Source organism: Calliopsis andreniformis, unplaced genomic scaffold (genome assembly GCF_051401765.1).
Source record: "Calliopsis andreniformis isolate RMS-2024a unplaced genomic scaffold, iyCalAndr_principal scaffold0022, whole genome shotgun sequence".
NCBI lineage: Eukaryota > Metazoa > Arthropoda > Insecta > Hymenoptera > Andrenidae > Calliopsis > Calliopsis andreniformis.
This window is the reverse complement of record NW_027480432.1, coordinates 5,608,411-5,634,011: the sequence shown is the minus strand read 5'-3', so window position 1 is coordinate 5,634,011 and position 25,601 is coordinate 5,608,411. Positions and strand designations below refer to the sequence as shown.

Sequence of the window (25,601 nt, the reverse complement as noted above, 5' to 3'; positions counted from 1 at the left end):
TTATGTGATACTTAATACAATGATACAAAGTAATCATTAAATTACTTAATGATAATAAGCTTTGGTACATAAACAATGACAATATATTGATCCATTTTACTTTAGGTACGAGTGAACCATGTTGACGCGTTGTGTACTATGAGAAATCTCGACGAAAAGCCTAAATGCATTAAAAAATATCCATCTATTTGGTGTGCGCATCACGTGACGACCATTTTCATTTCTTTCTCTTTTTTTTTAACATCTAGAAAATCGTTATTCAGCAACTTCCTGGCATAATTTCGTGGTAGCCCCGCGCAATTACTCAAACTCTGTATCAAAACATGAGGTCTGTCGCTATATCACAGATTTATATTAAAATTTCATTTGAACGGAGCCACAACGAAACGAATTTCAAAGAAAGAGAAATCGAGCTTTCCCTCGAAAGGCTACACTCCACGATTGGACATAATTATCACGGACGATACAAAAGCGAAACAGTTTGTCTCAGAAGATTATATCCAAGAGACGCAATATGTAGACAAGAGAGGAAGGACTTCTATTAAGGAAAAATCAACCTGACCCAGAAGGTAATAAAACATTCTTAAGTTATTTATCTAATAATCAAGAAATTATATGGTATAGTATGATGAAAAGTACACACGCGAAACTGAACTTCAATGTTGTCTAAATGTTTAATTACGACACGTATTGAAGGAATGAGAATATGGTTCTTAAAGGTATCACGGTTCCGTGAGCGATAAAAGATCGATTAGAACAGTAGAAATAGCTACCCGATTAGTCGTAAAAATAGAGTGAAAGTTATGAAATATTACTCGATCAGTAGCTATGACGACAGACAATTTATAGGCTACAAAAGTTTAGCTCGAATCATTTTAAATTCTACAACCTTAACATTCTATATCTGAACGTAGCAACGTACGCTCGACAAATACTAAAAAATTGATAGCCTTATGTTGTTGCGTAAAACCAGCTAGCATATTAAGTATACTTTGCTTTGGACTACCGGACGCATAACGATGATAGCAGCATTATTGCATTCGTAACGGCTTCTTTCGTAATCGGAACACCTATATTCACCGATCGATTTGAAACAGGCATTGTCTTCCGACCAGAGCTCGATTTCAAATCAGCAAAGTTAAAAATCTTCAATACCCTTTCCTCTTTAAATTCTTTATAGAAATATCCTCTCGAGAATTACTCTTTCAAATAATAATTTTACAATAAATATCTAGTGCCTGCTTAAATTTGAAATCACAATGCATTTAACTACCCTCGAATTTTTGCCTCTCACTAATTTGGTAAAAATGTTCGCGAATTTCGTTTAAAAAGATTTCGTCCTGAAATTGTTTCTGTTCGTCTAAATATCAGTCTCTAGGTCCAGTGGAAAGGCCACATGATGCCCTTACCAGTATGTAACATTCATATATACTACTCTCTTTGTCTGCTTGGATGAAACGATGCGTACTTCGATAGCGAGATTTAAGATAGAGAAGAAACTCAAATCGTGTTACTTTCTGTTACATCATTCAATGAATCGTGTTCGTACGATCAATCGTTAGGTCTACGAGCTATGGCGACAACATGATCGTCAGCGAAACCCTAAAATGACCACTCTTCTTATGGGAACACAACAACATTTTGATCGGTATAAAACGCTCATAGAAAAGTTTACTGGACGTAATGCTACCTTTTAAACTCTACGTAAACATGATACTTCTCCACGCGCATTCACCGCGTCTCGTTACTATATAGAATAAATTAGTCAACTCACACAACGAAGGTATGACGGTTCGCCTTGCTAATCATATAGTAAAAAACATTATATTATCGGTATACTATGTATACTATATAAATTCGCAATATAATGTCGAGTTCGCGACGAGTCCCGCTAAACGTAAGCCATAAAGTGTCCCACTGAATCGATGACGATAGTATCATTTACGTATCTCGGATCATTCATAGTTACAAGTGTGCACAGTAGAAGCAAAAGATTCTTTCCTATGCTTGAGCATTTCATAGTACTTTCTGTTCCAAACAAATCTGGCAATTTTAATTCCAAAGATTTCAGTAATCCACCGTGCAACTTAGTGAGTTTCTAGAGATTTTTAGTAGTAAAAATCTTTTGCCTCCGCTATGCAGTTTCATTCATCCGACTCTTTAGATTCCAGTGCGCTACAATTTGCTTCGTGAACGTGTTCTGAGAGCGGTGGTTTCTTCTATTGAGCAATGGTTACGGGGCTAACTGAGAGCACGACATTTTATTGCTAGTCTCTTAATGTCACGGCAAGATGCTCGTGAAAAAAAATACCGCACAGACACAGGTGTAACAACTCACTACACTCGCAATATCTTTCGTCTATCACACTTTCACACGTTCACGTCTCTTTTGCTCTCATCGTTCACTTAATTTCCTTTCGTATCTGTTTAAATGTTAATATCCTAGAGTGTCATAATGGCTCATCGTGGTTTATCGTGACATAGTTCAATGTATTTCTAAGGACTTACGGTAAACGATACGCTCCGCGGGGGACGATCATGCGACAACGATATGTCCTCGGAATCGAAACCTGTTTCTCGAAGACTCGAAAACTGAGGGAAAAAGGAATCTCGTGTTTCATATTCCGAGGAGATTGTACATCTACCTTACAGGCCTATCGCCTAATAAACTCTACCCCTAACTTGTCGTTTCGTACATTCAGTAGAAAATTTACAATTTCTCAGACACTTTGTACGAGCAACATTGATGACTTAATCCTTACATCGAGTAGTATCTCTAGCTCCTATTTCTCTCGATAGATCCGCGCGAATATCGATAAAGTCGTCGCTTTCTGCGACACGCACTCACGTCTCTCCCATTTCTAGTAACTTTTATCGTATTTTCGACTGTCTTTAAACACGAATTTCTTTAGTACAAAGACAATGCTACAGACGTTGCGAAAAATGGCAGTTTTCAGATTTTCTTTGTAGGGTAATCACAGTGAAAATAATATGTATATTAGGGGAGCATGTGCTTTCGAATGTGTATTTGGAAAATACACTCTTTGTAGAACGAAAGTACATCGAGAATTCCTTTTTTGTCTCCTTTTTTGGTTTACGTATAAAACGTATCAATCTTTCGTATAAAATATTGTCCTACACGACTTGTTCGAAAGGAAAATTCGTAGCTTATATCTTATAGAACGTGATTGTGTCCTGTCGAGGACTTGTGCATTCGATAGGTCGCAGTCGAGAACGAATTTTGCACTGTAGGAAAAGTTAGTCGCGACCGATTCGAGATCAACGAGAAGTAATCACGCGGATTACGCAGACTCCTCTTTTTCTGCGCTTTAATCGTACACTGACGGACTAAATACAAATCGATTACATCTTCTACCATTTAAAATACTACTTTTTTTTTTTTTTTAGTTGTCAACTCGTTCCGTTCTACTCTCTAAACACTTTTGTAAGATTATCAATATCTTCGTCAATTATTTATATATATATTATACTCTTCAAATTGTGAAAATGCTTAATTTTAAATAGTTCGAACGATGAACGATTCTTTTCCGTGCTAAACCTTAAATACATCATTGGATACGTAACGGGTAGAGATTCTATAATCTTATTATCAGTCGTTTAACCCAGTATTAGTCGGCAGTTATTCACGATTGGTCACAAAGTTTCAATGTCTCGAAAAACGTCCTATACAGTTATGAACAAGAATTAATCTCTCTGTTTTTTCCTTGTAAATGTTCCATGGCACACAAGATCATTGTTCTTGGGATGCTTGCTCGATGATCGTTGAATTTCTTTCAAAAGATTAAACGAGTCTAAAGGAATAAACGAAAGGAGCACTTCTTAGTATACTCGCGATCACCGTGGTGACTTTTTGGCAGCGTTCAATGCAACAGTTGCTTCGAGAAATCTGGTAACGTTTACAAAATTCTTGCCACCTTGCAAAATCTTCGTTTCTCTTTTGCCTCCGCGAGGAGATAAATTTCTCTCGTTTTTCGCTGGTTTCTTTTCTCCCCTGGAATTGGCCATTCAAGAAGGAACCTCGAACGTCCCCAGATTCGACGGAGGCTTAGCAATAGATACCATAAAACTCCATGGCACAGTTGATGTGCGTTGGATGGAAATGACCATGCGGCACCAGGTGACTCTGCATGTGAGCTGTGTATCAGTCCGTTGGCGGCTCCAGATACGGTATTTCGCTAGTGACGTTAAATGACTCGAAGTAGTGGTTCAGGAACTCGAACGTGGGCCGATTCTCGGGGCTAACGTCCCAGCATTGCAACATCAATCGGTAAATGCTGTCCGGCAGCGGGTGATTCAATGGCTTGGGCATACGGTAGCCTTTGTTTATTTGTTCTATGACCTCACGACCCTGCATACCTGAAACATCAGACATCTCAATGTGAAAGGTAGTCAGTGAGATCCAGAGGAAACTAGGGTGTGGAATTTTTTAGGACCAGAGAAGACTAGAGTGTACAATATCTTGAGTCCAGAGGAAATTAGGATCTGCAGTCTCTTGGGACTAGAGAAAACTAGGGGGTACAATCTATTAAGGCTAAAGAAAACTAGGATGTATAACGTTTTAGGTCCAGAGAAAATTAGGGTGTGTACTTTTTTTGGGTTCAGAAGAAACTAGAGGGAACTAGAGTGTGCAATCTCATGGGTCCAACGGAAACTAGGGTGTACAATCAGCTCAGATCAGCGAATTTGAATTTGGTCACATAATATACAAGCTGGTATCAAAACAGGTGGTCCTACTTTGTTAGCATATTCTACTCCTCCTAGAGATGAGGAAGAATCATGTAAAAGTAGCTTCATAAATTCTTCCTTTCAAACACTCCTTACTTGTGATGGAATATTTAAAGAATGCTTAAAAATTAAAAAAATTGACACTTTTTTCTTTTTCAAGAAGGGTAGAATAGGCTACCAAAATAAAATCATCTTCCATAGGATCAGTCCCAAATTCACGCGTTGGTAATAACCAGAGTCGTTTGAGCAAATTGCAAATGGACTTACCAGGATAAGGAACTTGGCCATAAGTAAAGAGCTCCATTAGCAATATTCCATAAGACCAAACGTCGCTCTTGATAGTGAATCTGCCATAGACGATAGCTTCAGGCGCTGTCCACCTAACAGGGAACCTATTCCCTTGCTTAGGACAGTACTCGTCGTCCTCGATCGCCCTGGCTAGGCCAAAATCGCAGATCTTCGCCTTGTTCTTCTCCCCTATCAGCACGTTCCTCGCGGCCAGGTCCCTGTGTATCAGTTGTTTGCTCTCGAGGTGCTCCATGCCAGAAGCTACCTGCGCCGCTATGTAAATCAGGTCCTCGAATTGCATGTACTTGCCGTCCCCTGTCCTGAGGAAGTCCAGCAGGCTACCGTTGCACATGTACTCTTGTACAATGTAGATCGGTTCCTCTTTCGAACAGATCGCGTACAACGCGACTAGGTGTCTGTGTCGGAACTGCTTCATTATCGCAGCCTCTTGAAGGAATGCTTCGGTCGACATGGTCCCAGGTCGCAGCGTTTTCACAGCCACTTCGATCTTGTTCCTCCACTTGCCATAGTAGACCTCGCCGAAATTGCCGTGGCCCAGTTTCTTTATCAGCTGGATCTCGTTTCTATTGATCTCCCACTTGTCACGCAACTCGGGCCCGAGATCCCACATGTCGGGTTGTGGTTTGGGGCAGGGTTTCGATAAAACATGGCAGAGACCCAGCGCGTTCTCTGGAATATTGAAAATACCAGCTGGTAGAATTGTTGAGTGTGATTTGGGACTCTGGAGCGAGAGCAAAGTGGAAACTGGGTCTATGAGAGCAATAGGATCGTCTGTGAGAATTTCTAATGATCTGAGGATCTTAATTTAGTTTATCTAGCGTGTTCTGTGACTCTGGTCTTCATTTGCTCTTGCTCTCGAGCCCAGTTGCACAGGCCTGAGCCAGAAGCTAACTCAAAAACAGCTATTTCATAATGAAAAAAGGCTCCCACTTACTGCTGTACGCCATAACAAGAGCAGGTAAAGTGGGGAATGTCTGGTTGGTCGCGATGAAGAAGCCTCCATTGTCCAGTGGCTTAATTTTATAATGTTTCACGTGATGACCCCTTCCTTCCTCCCAGTCCTTCACAGACAAGCTGTAGCCTCTAGGATTGTGCTCGCTGGGTCTCACCAGGAACGTTCCTCTGGGGTTCTCGTCCACCAAGAGAAGCTTGCCAGCTTCCTTGCGCGAGACATTTTCGAAGAACCAACTGCAACGTAGAAATCAATTATTTTGCGTTTTCATTTAAAGGAGCAGCTAAAAGCACAGGGTAAATTAATTTCAAGGGCAGCTCACTCTTCACTTTCCACCGAACGCTCAACGGCGACAAAGTTCCAAGGAATCAGACCCTCTTGCAAAGTTGTCAAGTGCAAAACTTTCCACCAGTCGGGCTCGGAGTCATCCAACACCTCCATTCGATCGCCCTTGACGAAGCTGACATCGGTGCTCTCGCGAGCAGTGTAATTGTACAGAGCCACCACGATCTTGTTCGCCCTTTGGGAGTGTGCTGTTTCACAGAACAAGAGAGTTAGGTGGCTGTTTAACGCGTTCACTGTCCACAGTGTTCACATGCAACTTATGTGATGCACTAGGCTGAGGATTAGGACAGTGAACGTGTTGATAAAGCTCCTAATCTTATAATTAGTTCGAGTTTCTAGCTGCGATAGAAGGGTTTTAGGTCACGGGAAGGTAAAATAATTTGAGACTTCCTGTGACTGCTGAGAATGTTGAAATTAACATTGTTTGACCATAGCAAATATAATTAGAGAAGTGACCAGTTATAGCTACCATTTTCATCTCTAAATTTTGAAACATTCACATGATCAATACTAAAATTTCAGTTTTTTAATTTTAATTCCTGAAAATTTTAACTATTATTGGACACTTCTGTATAATTAAACTGAACATCAAAAGAATATTCTGTTAAAAACAGAACGAAATGAGCCAGGCTTAACTAAAATTTCTCATCGTGTTCTGAAGCAGAAGTTATGCTACATAACGAAATGAAATAAAATAAAATACACACATGCAGGCATAACGACAGGCGAGCTTGTTTTACGTGGTTGATGCGGAATCTGTAGCTTACAAGGTGTCGGCCTGGGTCGAATAATGTCCGCCCTTGCTTGCACACCCCTCTGATTCGGATCAGCTGTGTATCGGTCCAGAGAGCCCCCATTACTGTGCTTTGAGCTCAGCCCTGTGTCTGCTTTCTTGTAACCTGTGCAATCGTTTGTAAGCCGACAGTTTGATAACCGATCTTCTGAGGGATACTCTTTGTAGAGTTTCTGAAGCGTTTCGAATAGTTTGTAAATTATTATATTTTAGAAGTTGGGAATTTTTACTGTTTGAAGATTGTTGCATTTTTTAGATTTCTATACTTTGAAGTATACTTTCCAATAGCTTCTTTCTTTTTCTAGAAATTGTAAATATTTCATTAATTATACAGTAGAAGGTATTGACTATTCATTAAATCATGCCTTGGATGCTACAGAACTACATTTTACCAAAGCGATAGGATACTTGAGTCGTATATTTAATTTATTACAGCTTGTTGCTGAAGCAAAGGGTTCACTGGACAGTAGAGAGATATCTCCAGTGTCCCTGTACTAAGCAATTCTGCATTCGATTACGAAGTCTCTGAATAACAGAACATAGCTTTTTTCGCTGCATTACACAGGAGAAGACTTGATTTAATCTAAAGTTCCGAGAATGTAATTTAAATTTAAAATTGAAGCAGTATTCCGACTCGTATATTGTTGCTGCAATATATAGTTAAATTTTACCTAGTTTCGCCATTCGAAAGTTTCAAACGATCCTGTAAAATGTTAATGAATTTTACATGGGCACGATTAACGATCTCTCTGACATATGAAATTACATCCTACAGAAATTAAATGCAATATTCCTCCTCTGAAAATTGAAACTAACACTATATTATAGTCAAAACATAGTCAACTTTCCTTCACATAGGCTAATCGTAGTTTCTCTTTCTTGAAGTCATATTTCTTCAATTTCTTCTTCCATAAAACTCAAATTAATCTAAGTAAGACAAGGTCCTTTATCCACTACTGAACTTACACCGAATTCTATCTCCACAGCTTTTTAATTTCCCCCCAGAAAGGAGGACTCTACTCGAAACAATGAACTTCTCTAGCAACCTAAAGCTGGGTTTACACTATAATCTTGTTATACAACATTTTAAAGAAATAGAAAAGAGAGATGTCATACATATGTCTCTCTCTTATTTTTAAAAATCTTATATAACATACAGGGTGTTTCATAACTCGAAAGGTGGACATGTCGAATATCTTCTATAAAGGCAATTAAACCAGGAACATTCATTATACCTCATAAACGAAGACAGATAGGACACATGTTTATACAATTTCTCCCATTATTTTCAAGCATACAATCAACCCCCAAAGTATGTCCCACATGTTACCAAACACCCTGGTGCAGTGTAGACCCACCTTAAATAAGCTCCAGCGATCAAGCAACAAATCTGCTTCCAGATTCGAGCGAGTTCACTCGCCATCGAGCTACAGAATCATTCCCCAGCGAATCACGTTCGATTCTCCGCTCTGGCGCGCAGCAGCCGCCGCTCGCCTGCTCGAAAGTTTCGAGAAGAATGCTCGAGACGTTGACGAAAGTTCGCGGCACAGCTGCGCGTCGGAAGTAGGGAAGGCAGAGAAGTTGGAGGTTACTTACCGAGGGGTTGTGGCTCTTGCCGCTTGCTGCAACACTTGCCCATCTTGGATCACCGTCGCTCGATAATTCCCCTAGCGATCCTGGCTCTACGCGGCGGCTGCACAGGCCACGAGGACAGTCTCCATCTCCGTGGGTCGAGCGACAGGGGCTTTCGTTTCGACTTTTTCGGATCACTTTCTTCTCTCCATCGCGTGTTTATCGATCCCGCGCACCTGCAAGGTGAAACAGAAGGATCGACCGTGATTCCCCTTTTCCTCGCTGTTACGCACCGCCGCGGCTCGAGATCTGCTCTGGCCTGTTCGCAGGACGCGATAATTCGCGGTTACGGGGGAAGCAGATCGTTCAGCCGAGAAGAATAACGTGGCTCGATAACGCTCGAACCATAACGCTTTATTACTCGCTGTGTTTCCTTTTTTTTTGCTCGCGGGTCTATTAGAGAGCAGAGTGGAGGCTCTTGGGTGGTCGATCGAGGTGGTAACTGTTTAGGGAGTTTTGTTTTTTAGGCCCTTCGAAGGTGAGGCGAAGGAAATTGAAGTCGTAAGTCGAGTTTTGATTGGGTTGTAGTTGAGGTTCCCCTAGCTTCTCTGATTATTGTTATTATTGTTCTGGTAACAGTTACAGTCCTGGGCCCTTGAGATTGGTATTTTAGTTGCGTTGATTTATATGGAAACTCGGCTACTGTTTCGGTTCTGTTCGCGATTTCTGGTTCAAAATTGGTTACAGTCTTGATTTAAATGGGAACTACAAATTTGATTTCAGTTTCGGTTATGGTTTTTTGGGAATATCGATTTTGATTGATTTGTAACAAGAGTTCGGTTGCTGGCTCGGTTTCGGTTGCGGTCGCGAGCTTAAATTTGGTCACTAGTTCAATTTCGTTTCGATTTCTAAAGCAAGTTTAGTCTATTTCTATTTCAGTCACGATCACTATATACTTACTATAAATTTAGTTATTATTCTTAATTCAAATTCAAATAACTATGATTTAATAATTCCAATTAATTCAGTTTTCAACATTAAATTCATTTGCAACCTTAATTTCAGTATCCCCTTTCTTGCTCCTCTTCAAGAAAGGCAATTATCACAGTAGAATATAATGATCGTTACTTCAGTCGTTGAGTATGACCTAAAAGTCAAGATATTATCATGATAAAGGAAGAAAGGATGGGATTTTCGAGCAGACTTAGCATTACAATGTTATAAGGCTGCTCTGGAATTCCACTCGGGGATCATCGATCACTCAGTATTTAAAGAAGACTTAAGACGTTCTTGCCACCCCTGCCAGGTGTTCTTGCCACTCTTTTTCTCAGCAATACATCTTCTTCCCTCTGCCTGTGTGTTTCCTTTGGGCACGAGGCAAATCAGACGCGACGACTGTTTTCGAGTAACATACCAAATTAGAATCGCTCTTCAGTCACGATACCACGAGTGCAACATGAGTCAAATCGTTTTTGTCCTGCAAGTAGTTTTTTAAAACTAGTTTTTTTTAGGTCTGAGGTGAAATATTCAACCCTCAATTTAGGGCTTAGTTTTATAAAATAAAATAGTGAAATAATTCCTACTAGCGAATAGAAAATTTGCAACTTTTTAGTTTATTCATTTCTAAATGAATTATCTTCACCAAATCTAGAAATTTAATTTGGCATTTTCAGAAGCTAGAATACATATTCTTTTAAATATTCTATGCAGTTCATTGTGCATCTGAAAACAGGGCTTAAACACCACAGCGAATAGTATGCATTTTCCACTGACAGCGATCAATACCGAATACAGAATAAAAAATAAAAATACGAATTATAAAAAATCTAGCACGCGTCCTGCATTCTGGATGACTTCTTCAAGCTCTAAAAATCCCAGAACGAATGGACACATTCCTCCATTCACGCTCGTTCTTCGACAAGACGCAATCGTCTGCGTCGAAACCACGCGAAGTAAAGAGACTAAATGAACTTAGTCTAGAGGGTTCATTTGGTTGGATCCGACGATACTTCCTGTCGTCTATGAGACACCATTACGTCCCGCGTAATTATGAAGTCGTAGATACGAAGCCTGTGCACGAGTTCGTTTTATTTCGAAAGTGGAAAGCGACTCGCCCACCTCCAGATTTCTGCGAAACGCGATTCCAATTTTATGGGGATGAACTGCCTCCGCGAACTAGCCAGATTTAAGAAATCTTGGAACGTTTCGTCAGATTACTCCGATCAACTTTTAAAATTTTGCTAAGTGTGGAAATCTTCAAATCGAGGATGGCATCGCAAGATCATTTAAAGTTTGAGGACTTTCAGGATATTGAAGGCTTAAAATGTTTGAAATATATTTTGAGATCGTCGAATTACCCTGTGGCCTTTAAAATTTGAAATATTTAATAAGTAGGTACTATAAATATCCTATGGGAATAAAAAAGTAATTGGTAAGATTCATCATTAGAGAAACACGCCAAGAGAGTCCTTTTAGTAATTACATTTTTAAATATAAACGCTGGGACACACTTGCAACAATGTTGCAACTTCAAAGGCCATCGACTAAATTTCGCTTGCAACAATGTTGGCATTTAGAATATTCAAGCTTCCATTTATTTTCAATCCTAATTTTCAAAGCCCTTCTATCTCAGTCCTTGCACAGAACTCCCAGCAGCAAAATTCCAAATAAGACAAACCATGGTCACACAGCCTCTCTCCCGAAAAATGTTAATAAACAGCTCTCCACTATGTTTCCCATTCGTCGCGACGATTTTCGCGGAACGCTACTATCCAGCATCCAATCGAGAACGATCTAAATATTTACGAAGCCGCCTGGCATTGCAGTGCTCGCCATGCAAAGAGCTAGCAACATTTCGAGACGCCAACATCCTGCTGGTGTTTAATATCCCGTCTGGAAGGCAGCTTCCTCGGTCTCTGTGCACCCGAGGCGCGTCTCGGGCCAGGATTCTCGTCATCCTACACGTGTCGCGCCGCTGCACCGGAAACGCGGCTCGTCCTCCGCGGCCCACCGCTCCCAGCGACCGATAAATAAATTACAGCGACGATAAAGCAACGAGAAACGAAATCACTGGCTGAAAGCAGCGGAAGGTGGATAGCGAGGTGAAACGTGGTTAGTTGAAATTTTATTTCGACCACTTTAGACTGGTCGGAGGAGGGTCAATTTGTCTTGAGCGGAATGAGGATGTGCTCGGCTCGACTTCCGTCCAGTCGTTACGGACCTCCGTGGATTTTATCTGGCCTGAATTAAGAGCATTTGGTGGCTGAGGGACAATTCGAGGAAAAAGTGTTCGCGGTAAGAGGAATTTTAGTGGAATTTAGTGGGCGAACTTCACTCGGTGTCTTTTTCCTGTCTGAGGGCATTTAAGCATGTAGATTAAATTGTCAGCGCGTCTGTGTTCAGTTGAGGGGGATTAGAAATCTTGTGGAGTAATAGGAAGCTTGAGAAAATTAATTAGTTGCCATTTATGTTCGCTTATGATAGGCAATTGGATGTCTGACTATATTCGAGGTCGTACTACTTAGCTTTTTATGACGTCTGACATAACTCTGAGTTATACTACTTACTGAATGTCTGACAGTATTTGAGGCGATACTATTATCATATTACTATGTATATTGCTATCCTGTTATCACCTCGAATAAGGTCAGACATTCAGTAAGTAGTATAACCAAGAATATGGTGAAACATTCACTGTAACCTTCTCTCATCTCGTTACCAGCTTATGAATGTTACTTTTATGAGAAGATTTACATTTATCCAAACTTCATTTTATATTTAAACTTCCTATAATTCAGTACTGTACATGAATTTTCATAATATTTATTATAAATTAAGTCGTAAATACATAAAATTAGATTACAAGTTGTAAATAACGTAGAATGTTCTCTACTTTCTGGATCTCACAATCTCCACATCCACTAAATCTTTCATTTGAACTTCCTCTGTCGAGAACTCAGAGCTCCCTTCGGTAACAAGCAATCCAACTACAAGAAAGAAGAACTTCAGATGGATTTCCAATTCTAAGGCGGTTATATCGTGACTGTAAGATCATTCGCGCAAATGGAGTTCGTAAACGACATCAATGAATCTACTATGAGGTGTTCACGAACAGGGACACTTAATATCGGCACGGTACTTAATCTTCTCCTACGCTCGAGCGCGCAATTTCTCCTGCTGTAATTCAGGATGTGGTTCTCCTACTCGATATTCCTCGTTAATAAGAAAGACCATGGCAATTGCTTGTCGCCTAGAGATCGCTTGGAAAAGTGTGTTCGATGTTACATCGATCTGCTTGTCGAGCAATTTATCTTCTCCACAGTGAGAATGAAGAATGTTTTGGGATTATGTAAAGCATAATTTATGTAAAGCAAAATTTGACATCAGTACATTATCTTTGACATATCAAAGTTCGTAGAACTTTGTGACAATTTTTATTGTGATCTCTGTGACTCACGTTCATTCTGACTAAAGTAAAGTAAAATATCAATACAGAAATTATTGCAGTAGAATAATTGATCAGTTCAGAAGGATTGCATTTACAAAACTCTCCTTTGCAACTTCCCTACTGATTGTGATTGTACGATCAAAAAGCTTGCAATCGCCCATATGCCCAGCATCCATCGAACAAAGAAGCCTCCCCATAAAGAGGCAGCTCGGGACAGGCAGAACTTTCAGAAAGGACGAAGGATCGTTCCCTAAATCAGAAGACGCCAGCGTCCCGCATTTTCAGGGAAAGTTTTTAATTAAACGACCCAGGAGGGGGTGTCTCGAATATTCGAATGGAATGGCAACGTGGACCTGGTCGATTGGGACACGGTTCTGGCCCTCACCCTAGCCACCCCATGAAACCATGGGCACACGTTGAATCTCGCTGAGGATGACACTACCACCTTCATCCTCCGCTGTGACGGCCAGGACTCACACGAGGGAAACCCATACACGCACAGAGGGTCGGTCGATATCCCACGGTGGCCCATTTGTATGTACAGACTCATTCAGAATTGGAGTTCAATAGAGACCTCAATTCAGAAACAGGAAAACTTGAAACGGTTATATTATCGCAGGGAACGATACTTTCAATCTTATCTGGTTTTTCTATTAGGAGGGTTTGAAAATGAGTTGGTTCCCCTGCTGTACAGAGAAGCTGTCATCCAGGGTTAGTAGGCAACCTGTCAAACAAATCAGTCAGAAAAATCACTGTGACGTTTCCATGAAGTTCCAGCCAAACTTTGGGTAATTAATTACTCGCCTGATGTGGTACCTATAGTATACATATAATACTTTCACTTCAGTCTTACCACTTCAGCTGCTGTCAATATAGTCCTACCTTATATTAAAATTCACGAACCACTTTAATATCAAGACTCTGTGGTCCCTCAGTAACAAATTCTAAAAATTGATAATTCAGCTAAAACTGTCGCCTTAGAATCTCCAACTATCAAAGAGTTAATTACCAACTAATAATAAATTCACTCTAAACAAGTGACTCAATATTCACAAACTTGCAAAGTGTCTCAGCCTGGCTCCTTAAAAGAATCTCAAGGCAGAACAACGCTTACTCGACAAAAAATATTCCTCATCTTCCCTTTCCTTCCCTTCGCCTCGACCAGTGTTTTTGACTCACCCCATAGATATCCGCTCGCTATCTGATGGGGCTTTCAACGACTGAACAATGGCGTCGTTTCGTGCCGTGCTGGACAAAGACGAATTAAAATTTCGTCCTGACGCACTTGGCCGCCACTTTGGGAGGCCCGCGAGCCTCGCGCAACAATGCTCGAGGATTAAGGGGGAGCTCGGGGGATGAAAAAAGGTGCGTGGAAAGGGGGTGAGAGAGTGCATCCACAGGACGACCCAGGAACAGAGTTTTCCTGGTGAAAGGAGCCTCGAACAATGGCGTGTGTTAAACGACCCGTTTGCTGGTTCACCGATCGAAACCTTTCGCTTTGCCCACAGCCTCTTTCGCTCGCTGGGTTACAGTGTCATCTATGGCGATGATTGCTGGGGATCGGTAATATAGCTTTTCTTTGTTTTTGCGCTGTGATTGATGGATGATCGTGGGGAAGTGGCACAGTTTTTCTAGGGGTGGATCGATTGGATTCCTTTATGGGGGTTCTGGTGGTTTCTTTGAGAGCTTTGGCTGCGTTCAGGAGCTATTGCCATTTCTTAGAAAGATCTTGAAACTTTAAGGCTTATAACAGTTAAACTGTGAACGATACAAAAAAATTTATTAAGACTTTTTTGCTATATTTTTGCTCTTCTGAAAACAGTATCTGAAAAATTAGAGAATTTTCTGATTGTTAGTTTAGAGTTCAGATAGGACATTTTATGTTCCATTTGAACACCCCTAGCATCCTTTAAAAAATATCACCACGTATACTATTTCCATCCTATATATTAATTAACAGTCATCTAGTAGTCTACTATTTCTATTACCAACATCTCCTAGAAGCAAAATATGAATACTCCACAAAAATACATTATTAAATATTATAAAACACTTTCCCACATAAATCCACCCCATCCCAGACCGTTTCATAAATATCCTATAACTTTTTTCACCATCTAAACATTTTTCACCCTCCCTTATCTCTCCCAGCTACCTTCAACCCCTTCCCAAGCAGCACAGCGTCGAAAACCTCAAAAAAAAAGAAGACACATACCATGCCCAAGCAACAACCCTCATCCCTCTGCGCCTCGAAGAAGACGTCCCGTCGATAGTCGCTGCTCGATCGTTTATCAACCGTTTTCAATGGGCGACAAAATATAGCTGGGGGATAATCCTCGGAGTTTTATCGCGCTAGCAGGGACCGAAGGCAGCGTTCTCCTGCGAGGAGACGCGGGTCCAGGCGGCGACCCCGCAGATTTGTCGGGCTTATTCCAACCCCTGAGCATCATCTCCTTGAATGGATATATAAGCTCGTGATTTCGGGGACTACGCGCTTCTCCCCTTCTGCACACTCGATTTCTGCAACTGCTGTACCCCAGCAGAGGGATGGCGCAGGGGTGGCTGGCGTTCGGGCGTTATTGCGTCTCGCTGGGGCGTACGCGTGCACTGAGCGCGCACAGTGAACTTCCCCCCTCCTGTCCGATACACAAATGAATTCTGCGCGAGGCCAGATCCACCGTGCACGAAACACGATTACACGATGATGAATCGTGCCCGGGCAAATAATGTGCTCGCGTGTCCATTGGAATGTCGGTCGCCTGGCGGAAACCCGGTTAGTGCTTGTGTGTGACAAATAAAAATAGCTGGCCACGCTCTGATACCGTGCTGGCGGGGGGGGTGATCGAGAGGGGTGGATTTTTAAGTGGCAGAATTTTTGCAGCGTGATTCGTTCGCGTTTTTTTAAGGTGGAGAGGTTTTTATGGGGGATGAAGTATTGGGGTTTGATGGCGCGAGTGTGCTGGATTAATTAGTGGGGTATTAGCAGCCTTGTATGTTGATTAGAAATCTAGTTGGAAAGTATAGTACTTTATTAGATAGCATGTTTTATTATATACAAGTAGAAACTTGGTAATCTTTCAGTATATCTCTTAGTAATCTACTAATGGTCAAGTACATTTACTAGTAATTAATTAATACTAGTAATAGTAGAATGTTCTACTTGCCAGTAATTATCTAAAAAATTCTGTATACGTTTTGAAACAATGAAAACTAAAATTGCATTTGTATTCAAATACAGTAGACTTCTAACGTTTTATTCTATCTTAAAAAATGAATCTCTGGTGCTTGAATCTCACTTCATGCATCGACAATTCCTGTATATGTTACCAGGGGCGAGTTCATCAACGAGCTTCCAGCGAGTAAGCACTGTACCAAGTCCTATCGTCAGGTCACTGGGTATCTTTAACTACGATGACTAAAGACACATATCTCAAGCAGATGACGGACTTCCTGTCTTGAATAATTAATCACCAGCTGCAGTGACTAAGTAGCAGTTCGAGGAAGTTCCCTCTTCCTTTTGGATTCGTTTCTCTGGATGAAACTTGGCCCGCGTTTTTCACCGAGCAACGCGTCTAGACGATTCGTTCCATCGAGGTCCTCGAGGCCCATGGAAACAAGCAACCTGCCGCTGCATTTCCTCGGTCAGCGTCTATGACGCATTTGCATTTCCCTCGAAGTTGCGCTGTCGGTGTTACACAGTGCTCCTTCTCCCTGTATCGCGGCGTCTATCTTTGAGTCTCTCCCGAGGCTGGAAGCGATCCCAACGCTCGTTCCCTGTTTCATCTAATTCCGTAAATGTCCTCTGGATGCTTCAAGCACGTAAATAAGACTCGCTTCTATTCCTGGAGATGTGTTGCCGCGATGGAGCGTTTGATGACAAGGTGATTGCCTCTGCACTTGCATGAAATTGCATCTCTGGTGTTGCGCATTTTTTTGTGTAATAAGGTGGCCTGGAAAGGGGCTCGTTTGTCGGTGGTTGATGGAATTATTTTGCGAGGAATGGGTGGAGCTTGAGAGGAGGGAATTGAGATGGGTTTGATTTAGGCTGGGATGGTGTCACTTTAGTTTATGGGTTCAGGTGTACTTGGTATAGCTTTTATTCCATTTAAATTGAATTTTATTTGAAAATTGGACTTGGTTGGAGTTTAATTTGATCTAGGTTTGACTTGATGATCTTTCAAACGATCTCTTTTACCATACCACAGTCTCACAAAATATTCAACATTTCTAACTTCACGAGGAGACCAAAAAATTCACCCCAACCTTCCCCAAAGTTATTCACAACTCTCTCTTCCCCCTTGCCTCTGTATTAAAACTACACTGCAACGTGCTCTAAATTAAAACGAAGCCAGTTAATCCACCGACCCTTTTCACCAAAACGTCCACGATATAGGAAACTTCAGTTCCCCAGCCAGGAGGATAGAGTTTAATATTTTTGTTCCAGCTAATGCAGACGCTAAAGAAATCCATGAAGAATAGCCCAGGGTTTGCCCCGTATCCAGGATGCCCCCAGTTCCGTCGAAAATTAGGGGTTGCAGGAAAGAGAGTGGTCTCTCCCCTTGACTCGGCGAACGTTTCACTGAGGGGACAGAAATGTAATTTGCAACGCCTCCGAGTCGATGGCTCCTTGGCCCCCCCGAAACACGCCTCGTCTTGGTTAGCGAAATGGTTACTCCCTGGATCATATGTCTTCGCATAATATCTGCCTTTTACTTGGTCCTAGACGCGATCGATAATGCATGGAAATCCACTGTGCTTCCCTTTCCCGTCCTAGAATGAGTCACTCTGCCATGGGGGACCCTTTGCTCCTCGGTTTTTACGATTCAACTTGCCAATTTGGAAAATAAAGCTAAGTAGCCTGATGTAAGGAATTTGGGAAACTTGAAATGGAGAGATGAAGCGTTAATTTATTCGGTGATTTCAATGGCAGTGTATATCCTTATGGTGTACAATATTTTATAATTGTTGGTAGTGGGTGAGACACATACGATTAGTGAGATTTTAGGTGTATCAGTTAAGTAATTGACTACCTAGGAATTTAGATTGCTAAATTAGATATTCCATTAGTGAGATCCAAGTGTGCTACTCTTGATATTAAAAGCACAGATTAAGAGACATCTATAGACACTCATAGACTCCTAAGGGCGCCAAAGGATCAACCCTATAGGAATGCTAAAGAAATACAAAAAGGGAGATTCAAACCTCCAAACACATCAAACTTAAGCTACTCCCTTTCTCCAAAAGAAAATTCCCAATAAATTATTCATTCATATACAGTGTTCCAGAATTGTCCTCCTTGAAACCCTGTCAACTCCTGCCCCAGCTGACCCAGAATCTCGACTCAGCCCCGCAATCAATAACCAGAGGCTAGTTATCAATCTCCACCCGTATCGGAATGCCTTTGTGCTTCAGTAGGTGAATCCCTGTAAGGGAAACCAGGTCCTCGCGAAAAGCGTACGTGTCCCAAGCGGATTGTGTCCACCGTTCCAGAGAAACAAGCTCGAGAGGTGATTCACCTCCACCCAGCGTTTGAAAGAAGATACACAAGCTCCTCAGGGTTCCCTTCGAGCGCATTGTTACGCGTCGTTGGCCAAAATCCTATGGCCCTCTGGGGTTCATCGGTCGCTCGAAACGCTCGGTCCTTGACCGTACTTTTACGGCGTGACGCGTTTTAACGCGTTCCCTGATCCTCCAGGTAATTGGGTGCTCGCCGCTGGATTATCATTTCTTCGGTGAAACGCGGGGACGTATAAAAATTCTCGGTTTAAAGCACGCGGTTCGCGGAATTTTTGCACCTCGGATGGACTACTGTCCAACGTTCCTCTGTAATTAATTCTGCCGAGGAAGATGGATCCTAATTTCAGCGAGCGGTTCGTTAGTCTCGTCGATTGCATGGCAGATGTGGAGAAATGTTCGCTGCAGGCTGGGGCTGTGTTCATTTCATTTTGCGCCACGGTTTCTAATTTTTATCCAGCCTTGGTTTAGAATTCTATTCAATGTTACTGGGATCCTGAATTCTAGATTTGGAATTAGGGAAATTGGAACGTAAACAAGAAAGTGTAATTTTAGATTTGAAAGTTTCTATTTTTGAATAGAGTTTCTGTAGAATAGTTGGAGAATTTTAAGTTTCTGTGGATCATAATTTTATGCCATTTAGATCTTAATTTTTTTAATTTGAATTTAATATTATATGAGATTCAATAATTCTGAGGTCCAGTTAAACTGGAATCCTGAAAATTAGCCATGGATCAATTTCAGAGAATAAATAGGTATAGATACAGTGAATACATTTAGCAAAACATTATTATCATATCAAAGATTCCTTTTCCCAGAAATTCCTGCAATTTACGCAACTATTTCGAGGCATAAAATCCGCCATTATGCACCCCCAAGCAATTCTCTGAAATAGAACTATACATACATGTACAAAGTTAGTTGGAGCCTCTCACACAGTGCTTCATTATATCAACTTTAACTTGTCTCAATTGTTTCTAAATTAACAACTCCCTTTTGGACAGACAGAGGACAAGCAGAGACGAACTAAAAATATGTAACAGTCTCCTGTCTGCTGATCCCCAATAAGACACCAGAAGATAGTACAAAATTAAGTGAGATACTTCTCAGCTTGCAGACAATAAGGAAAGCACCGTGCAGAAGATTTAGTTCAAATAAATAGAATTACAGGAATAATATGAGACAATAAGAAGCAGGAAATACAATAAAAGATATGTCACAATGAGAGAAGAAACCAGACCAAAGTACTTGCAAACATACTACAAAAGGCAAAAACCAATAGTCGCAAAATTTAGATGAGGAAATGAAGAGAGGGGCAACAGATACTGGAATAGAACAGAGAATAGGGTATGCAGGATATGCAAAATTAAACCAGAAACACTAGAACACGTAATAGAGGAGTGTGAAGCTATAGAAAGAAGGAACAAAAAGATTTCAATGACAGAATTTCTCAGGGACACAGAAGGATCAAAGTGGCTGAGAAAAATTTGAGAGACAAAAGAAATAGGGATAAATAACAGAAATAATAATAATAATTAGTATTCTAAGTATTAATAATAGTAACAAAAATTAAAATTGTATAACATATCATATATGTATTAATGAAACCCCCTTTCAAATGCCGAAAGCCAATGAAATAAACGTCTACTACTGCTTCTCAGCTTGCAATACATATTGCAAGCCAGGAATTCAAGCACCCAAATATTGTAACAAGTTCAACGCTTTATGATTGGCGAAGGAACAGCTTCACGAACTAACACCTAGCTAATTCTTCGGCAAGTTCCGAGGGAAAATTTGCAACACCGTGCGAACTCGGCACTGTGCAACTAACTTCGTCTTAAGGCTGTAAAAGCAACTCAATTATTCCCTTCAAAGCCGATGATTAAGCCCGTCGGCGAATTTAACAGCAGCAGATATCGACTCGCGGCATATAAATAGACGGAAACGTAGGACCCCTTTATCGATTATGAAATAGAGGGGCTTCCCTCCAGCTTCGAAGCACACCTCAGCCCCTGCGTGGGAGTTACGATGGTAAGGAATAGTCAATAGAAACTGGAGACCATTGCAGCCATTCGATACGATATTGCACGAAATCAATAGAAGCTTCCTGCCTTTTTTTCTGGCTTATGCAAATCTTTGTTTGATTCACTCGCTGGCTGGCTCTTCGGGGAAATTTATGGGGGATTGTTTATGGAGTTTAATTGGGTAGTGTGTGGGATGGAAAGGGTTTGTTCTGATTTGAATATCGAGTTCATAGAGAATGTGTAGGCTAAGTAAGAATAATTGTTATAGGTAGTGATTAAATTAGGTACTTTATCTATAAATTAGGCACTTGGAAAAGTACCTAAAAAGTAGGAAAAAGTGTGTAAGAAGTTGGAAGTAAGTTTATGAACAGGGTTGTAATTTATTGTTATTTAAAATGAATATTGAGAAGCAGTGCAATAGTACAGGACTTCATCTCAATAAATGCTATTTCCTTCTTTGTTTAGATTATTTGAATGCATGAAATATTATTCTACTATCTCCTTACTATTATTCTGATAAAATAAAAAGAAAGAAGTGAGATGCTGTATGGAACTCGATTTTTAAAAAAATGGTCTTAGGTCCATTCTAACTTCGTCTACTAGAGTCCATCTTATTCTTAGCCTGGCTCTCAGGCACAGAATTAAAGTAGTAACTATTACTACAATAGAAAAGCTTCAACTTTGAGTCCTGCATTAGAATCTAATGTCCTAATACATTTTCAGAAAAAAGAAACTAAGCTAACTTCGACTACAAAACCGAGCTCCAATCTTCTAACCGTCAATATCTCTAAAGCAAGACGTGGCAATGACTGCCACATTTCCATTGCAGATGCCCCAAGACGCCCAGGGGCCCCAGCTATCACGCGATCGCGTTCTCAGCGCGGAAGATCCATCGTCAGAGATAACGGCACGGCCCCAGGGACCATCGCGATCGCGATAGATCGACGACCGTACCGCGAGACCGATTTGTGTTTCCAAGGCGAGCGGCGACCTCGTTTAACCTCGTGACTTCGATCGCCGCTGGTACCTGCTACGTCGACGTCACCGTGGCCGAGGACTGAGAGAGAGAGAGAGAGAAAGAGTGGAGGAGGGCCGTGACTAAGTCACGGAACATCCGTGAGTCACGAAGAAGAGGTCACCGCCGAAGAATAGACGTCGTTAGGCGGCTGAGCGCCTCAACGCGCGGCTGAACCCTCGCCAGCGTTGCGATGCTCGCCCTGGCGTTGCCATCGACCCCGAACGTCAGAGAAAATCGAAGAAACTGCGGGGTAAATGTCCTGACACCTGGACATTTAAGACGTCAAGTGTTGGAAAATGTATATCACAGTATTTGAATTGTGGTACAGTAGCAGAACACGCTAGTTCATGATAACATTATTTCCTTTTTATTAGAGTACTACACTTTTACTAAATCTAAGCTTAAAATTAGCGCTGGTGTCCAGGTGTTGCTTCGTTATAAGACCTCTGCTAACATGGAATTACTCAGAGAAAAACAGGATTTTACTTGCTCGTGTTATCATTCACATTCTTGATAAAAGTAAAATGGATCTCCTTGAGCATAAATTGAACTTGGAAACATATTCCTCGTTTCAAAGTTGCCACAGATCTATGACTCTATATCAAGGCTAAATTGTAACGAGACATTTACCTTACTCGAGTTCTATCAGAACACGTCGAATACACTGTAACGAGGCTTCAGTGTGAAGAACACGACTCCTTCATTTCGCTTTTCGCATTCCACGTGGGAGACTCGCGCGTCAATTGGAGCCTCTGATTCGTTGACATCGATTCGGTCGATCGACCTGTTGACACGATTTCTACGCGAACGGTTTCGAAAGCCAGCGACCTTGACTTCCTAGTCCTCTGAGAGGGGCTCTCTGCTTGTTGGCTTGCGAACGACGACTCTTGGCTGCTCGAGAAACCGGTTGCTCATGGCTCTTTATCGGTGATTTCAATGCGCGATTCGTGATTAATCCGTGGGCTTCGCGTGATTGGACTCCTTGGAGAGCTTCAATTTCGGGGATTAATTTTATGGGAGTAGACTCGTGAATGTGTTATATATGCGTCTAGATATTTCGATTAGAGAAGGTTACTTTGGTTGGGTAGTGCTTCTTGCTGTAGGTTCGAGGTTTACTGATAAGAAGTTTACTGCCAGAGGGATGAATTTTTTAGGGTAACTTGTGTGCTAGTATCTTGATTTTTAATTTTAAATATTATTATATTTGTGTAGTGAGGAGTTTATAGTACGGAAGTTACTGCGCCACTCTGTGAGTACACTTTATTTAATTATAGAACTAAGATCAAATGATTAATTTATTAATTAATTAATTTGCGGGTAAGGAGAACCATACATGTTAAAATATTGTACATGTATGAGAGAACAGTAATATAGGTAACGTGATGTAGAAAGTAAGAAGTTTAATTATAGATCAATTGTATGGGACATTCTATATATGGTATTGAAAGCAAGAATAGGCTAACTTGAAAAAATAAAAAAAATGGACAGTCTAAAAACATAGGTTTCCTTTGTAATAAAATAATACTATTTACTCAAATTTGCAGAAAATGTGGCTTAGTGCCCCTTCGTACTCAATGCCTCATACCTGACTGAAACGAAGTGTGTTCTAAATGCCTCCCTCGCAGCTTTTATTTCAATTCTCCCTTCCTTTCCATTATACCCAAAAACTCCATTTATCTATTCACTTTCCAAGAACGCCCAAGAAGAAATGAACAACCTTCCCTTCTCTCGAATAAATAAAGTCCAACCAAGTTCAACAGAAAATAGCCCTAGATATTTGGATATCTCTTGGGGGAATTCTTGAGAGTTCCTTCCAGCAACTCGCGGTTCGAATGGAGAACGCTTTGGCTCCTCTCTTTCACGGCTCCTCGATGTTTTCTCCGAAGTCGTTCTTCAGAATATCTTCAGCTACGCCCCGCGTCGAAGGAAAAGCGAAAGACGTGAACAGAGTTCAGGCCAAAGGACGCTCTGCACTTAGGAGAGATCGGATTCGATGATTCGACGAGGCTTCTCGCTCCTCTGCGATACACATAACGCAGCGTATCGTCGGTGGATGTCTCCAATCTGAATTTCTTCTTCTCTCGCGTCGGTTACTTGGCCCGCGTGACGACCTATCGACCCAGAACGCCGGAAACGCGGAAAGCTCCGAGAGGGAACTTCACTCGAGACTCTTACCTACATCGGTGGAAACGTTCTCGTGTCTTCCCCTCGGGATGGCCTCGATAAAGTTTAACTTAATTCAACTCCTTCTGCGAGGGGCATAAAATAGGTTGGCTGAGGCAGCGAGCGCGGAGCGACGAGACAAGGAGGCTGTATGGCGTGTCTGCAAAGTTGCTGTTTCTTGAGATTGGTAGAAAGGGGAGTTTGAGTCGTGTCTCGGTGCAGAGAGACTTGAAGAGTTTTTTGGTTGATATTAAATGAGCAGGATGTGATAGTGTGCTCCAAAGAGTACACACTATGGCTCAAACACCACACTAGGGATTCAAACACTCTCTACAGTATGCATTATACGCTCTACACTCTACTTTTTATGCAGAACACACTGTTCAGAGTGTATACAGTGTACCAGGCAAACTTGAAGCCTGGATACATAAGCTTTACACTGTGCTTATATAGACTGTACTATACACTGTTCATACAATCTATAGGTTGTACACTACAAGTCATACACTATACACTATGTCTATATTTAATACGCTATATTTTACTATATACTAATTTTCATACCCTAGACACTATAGACTACATTCAAGACTTTCTTATACAGTATTAAAACTGTTTGCCTCTTTCTGTATGTTTCCATAAAACAGCTTTGCAACATCGCCACAGAAACCTCCACTTTGGAATCATTCAGTCCAAGAACCTTTCACGAATCACGTCGCTGCAATAATATCCAGGTCCTAAAGTACACATTTACCCAGCATCGAACACAATTAACCATTCTTTATACTTGCATAATGAGTTGTTAATAGAATTGTTCGAGTAACAACCGTGTTCCCGCGAGGAGGCCTATTAATCCGTCGAAAGAGTGGAAAGCCCGAAGCGGAAAGCTCTTGACCTGATTTTCCGCAGCTAAATGGCCCGCTGGTTTTTTTCTCTGTTTGCAGACTGAATGAAAGGAGTTTCCAACGCTTGGAATAACCAGCTGGCGGCGTTATTCTGCGAAATCGATCGTTTCGAGCCACCGAGGCCTGTTCCGGTAGCAACTGGTCGGAGGCCTCGGATAATTTCATGACTGTATATGGCGAAAAGTGCCATGGTGTCCGAACGAGAGCCTCACATCCCATTCATGGTATAAACTACTCTCTGAAGAGTATTCAAATGATATCGAAACAGTAGGCTCACTAGAAGAATTTTTTATTTCAAATTCTCTACAAAATTACGTGCAGGTATGTATAATCATTCACAGTGTTTTCTCGTTATGAGCTCGTAGATCCTCTGAATCTAGGAGTTTTTTAGACCAAAAGAATTCTATTTTGACTCTGTATTCCTCATGTATCTGATAAGAGAAGAATTCACTAGCACTATCATCTAGAAATACAAAACCATAAGCAGACACTGTAGAATCCCAGTCTACATAAATCTTTGTTACTCAGGATTTATAAGTAGGTATTATTTTTACAAAAACCAGAGGCTCAAAATTCTTAAAAATTCTCTAATAATAAATCTGTACTATCTTATTAGAGTGTCTACAGAGAGCTCACCCCAGATTTTTAAACGTCAATTCCAACTCAATCCACGATTTTCGTCACACCCTGCAAGGGCCTGCCAGGAAATCGACCGACTGGCGATTACTTTTAATTTACCATCTATTCCACCATTAAGCCTCGGCGATTGTCGATCCCTCTATTTCCCTCTCGCTTCCTCCGCCGGCGTTTCGT

The 25,601-nt window shown here is 41.2% G+C and overlaps 1 protein-coding gene and 1 long non-coding RNA gene across 4 annotated transcripts; one reads left to right on the top strand and one right to left on the bottom strand.

Annotated features, from left to right (window-relative positions):
* LOC143186707 (uncharacterized) lies at positions 1 to 25,013 on the top strand. 2 transcript variants are annotated; one of them, XR_013003096.1, is made up of 2 exons: positions 1 to 569; positions 24,828 to 25,013. It is a non-coding gene; the product is annotated as an uncharacterized LOC143186707 (long non-coding RNA). The 2 variants fall into 2 exon arrangements; XR_013003095.1 differs by lacking the exon at positions 24,828 to 25,013 and adding an exon at positions 21,532 to 22,242.
* Positions 4,037 to 8,937, bottom strand: Src64b (Tyrosine-protein kinase Src64B). Of its 2 annotated transcripts, none has more exons than XM_076390413.1 (6): positions 8,742 to 8,937; positions 7,060 to 7,251; positions 6,330 to 6,540; positions 5,990 to 6,243; positions 5,014 to 5,724; positions 4,037 to 4,377 (listed from the first exon to the last, which is right to left on the bottom strand). In XM_076390413.1, the coding sequence occupies exons 1-6, from the start codon at positions 8,782 to 8,784 to the stop codon at positions 4,163 to 4,165; spliced, it is 1,626 nt and encodes a 541-aa protein (XP_076246528.1). In that variant the 5' UTR covers positions 8,785 to 8,937; the 3' UTR covers positions 4,037 to 4,162. The 2 variants fall into 2 exon arrangements, with proteins under 2 accessions (XP_076246528.1, XP_076246529.1); XM_076390414.1 differs by having other exon boundaries at positions 4,038 to 4,377; positions 7,120 to 7,251.
* Positions 25,014 to 25,601: the final 588 nt, after the last annotated feature.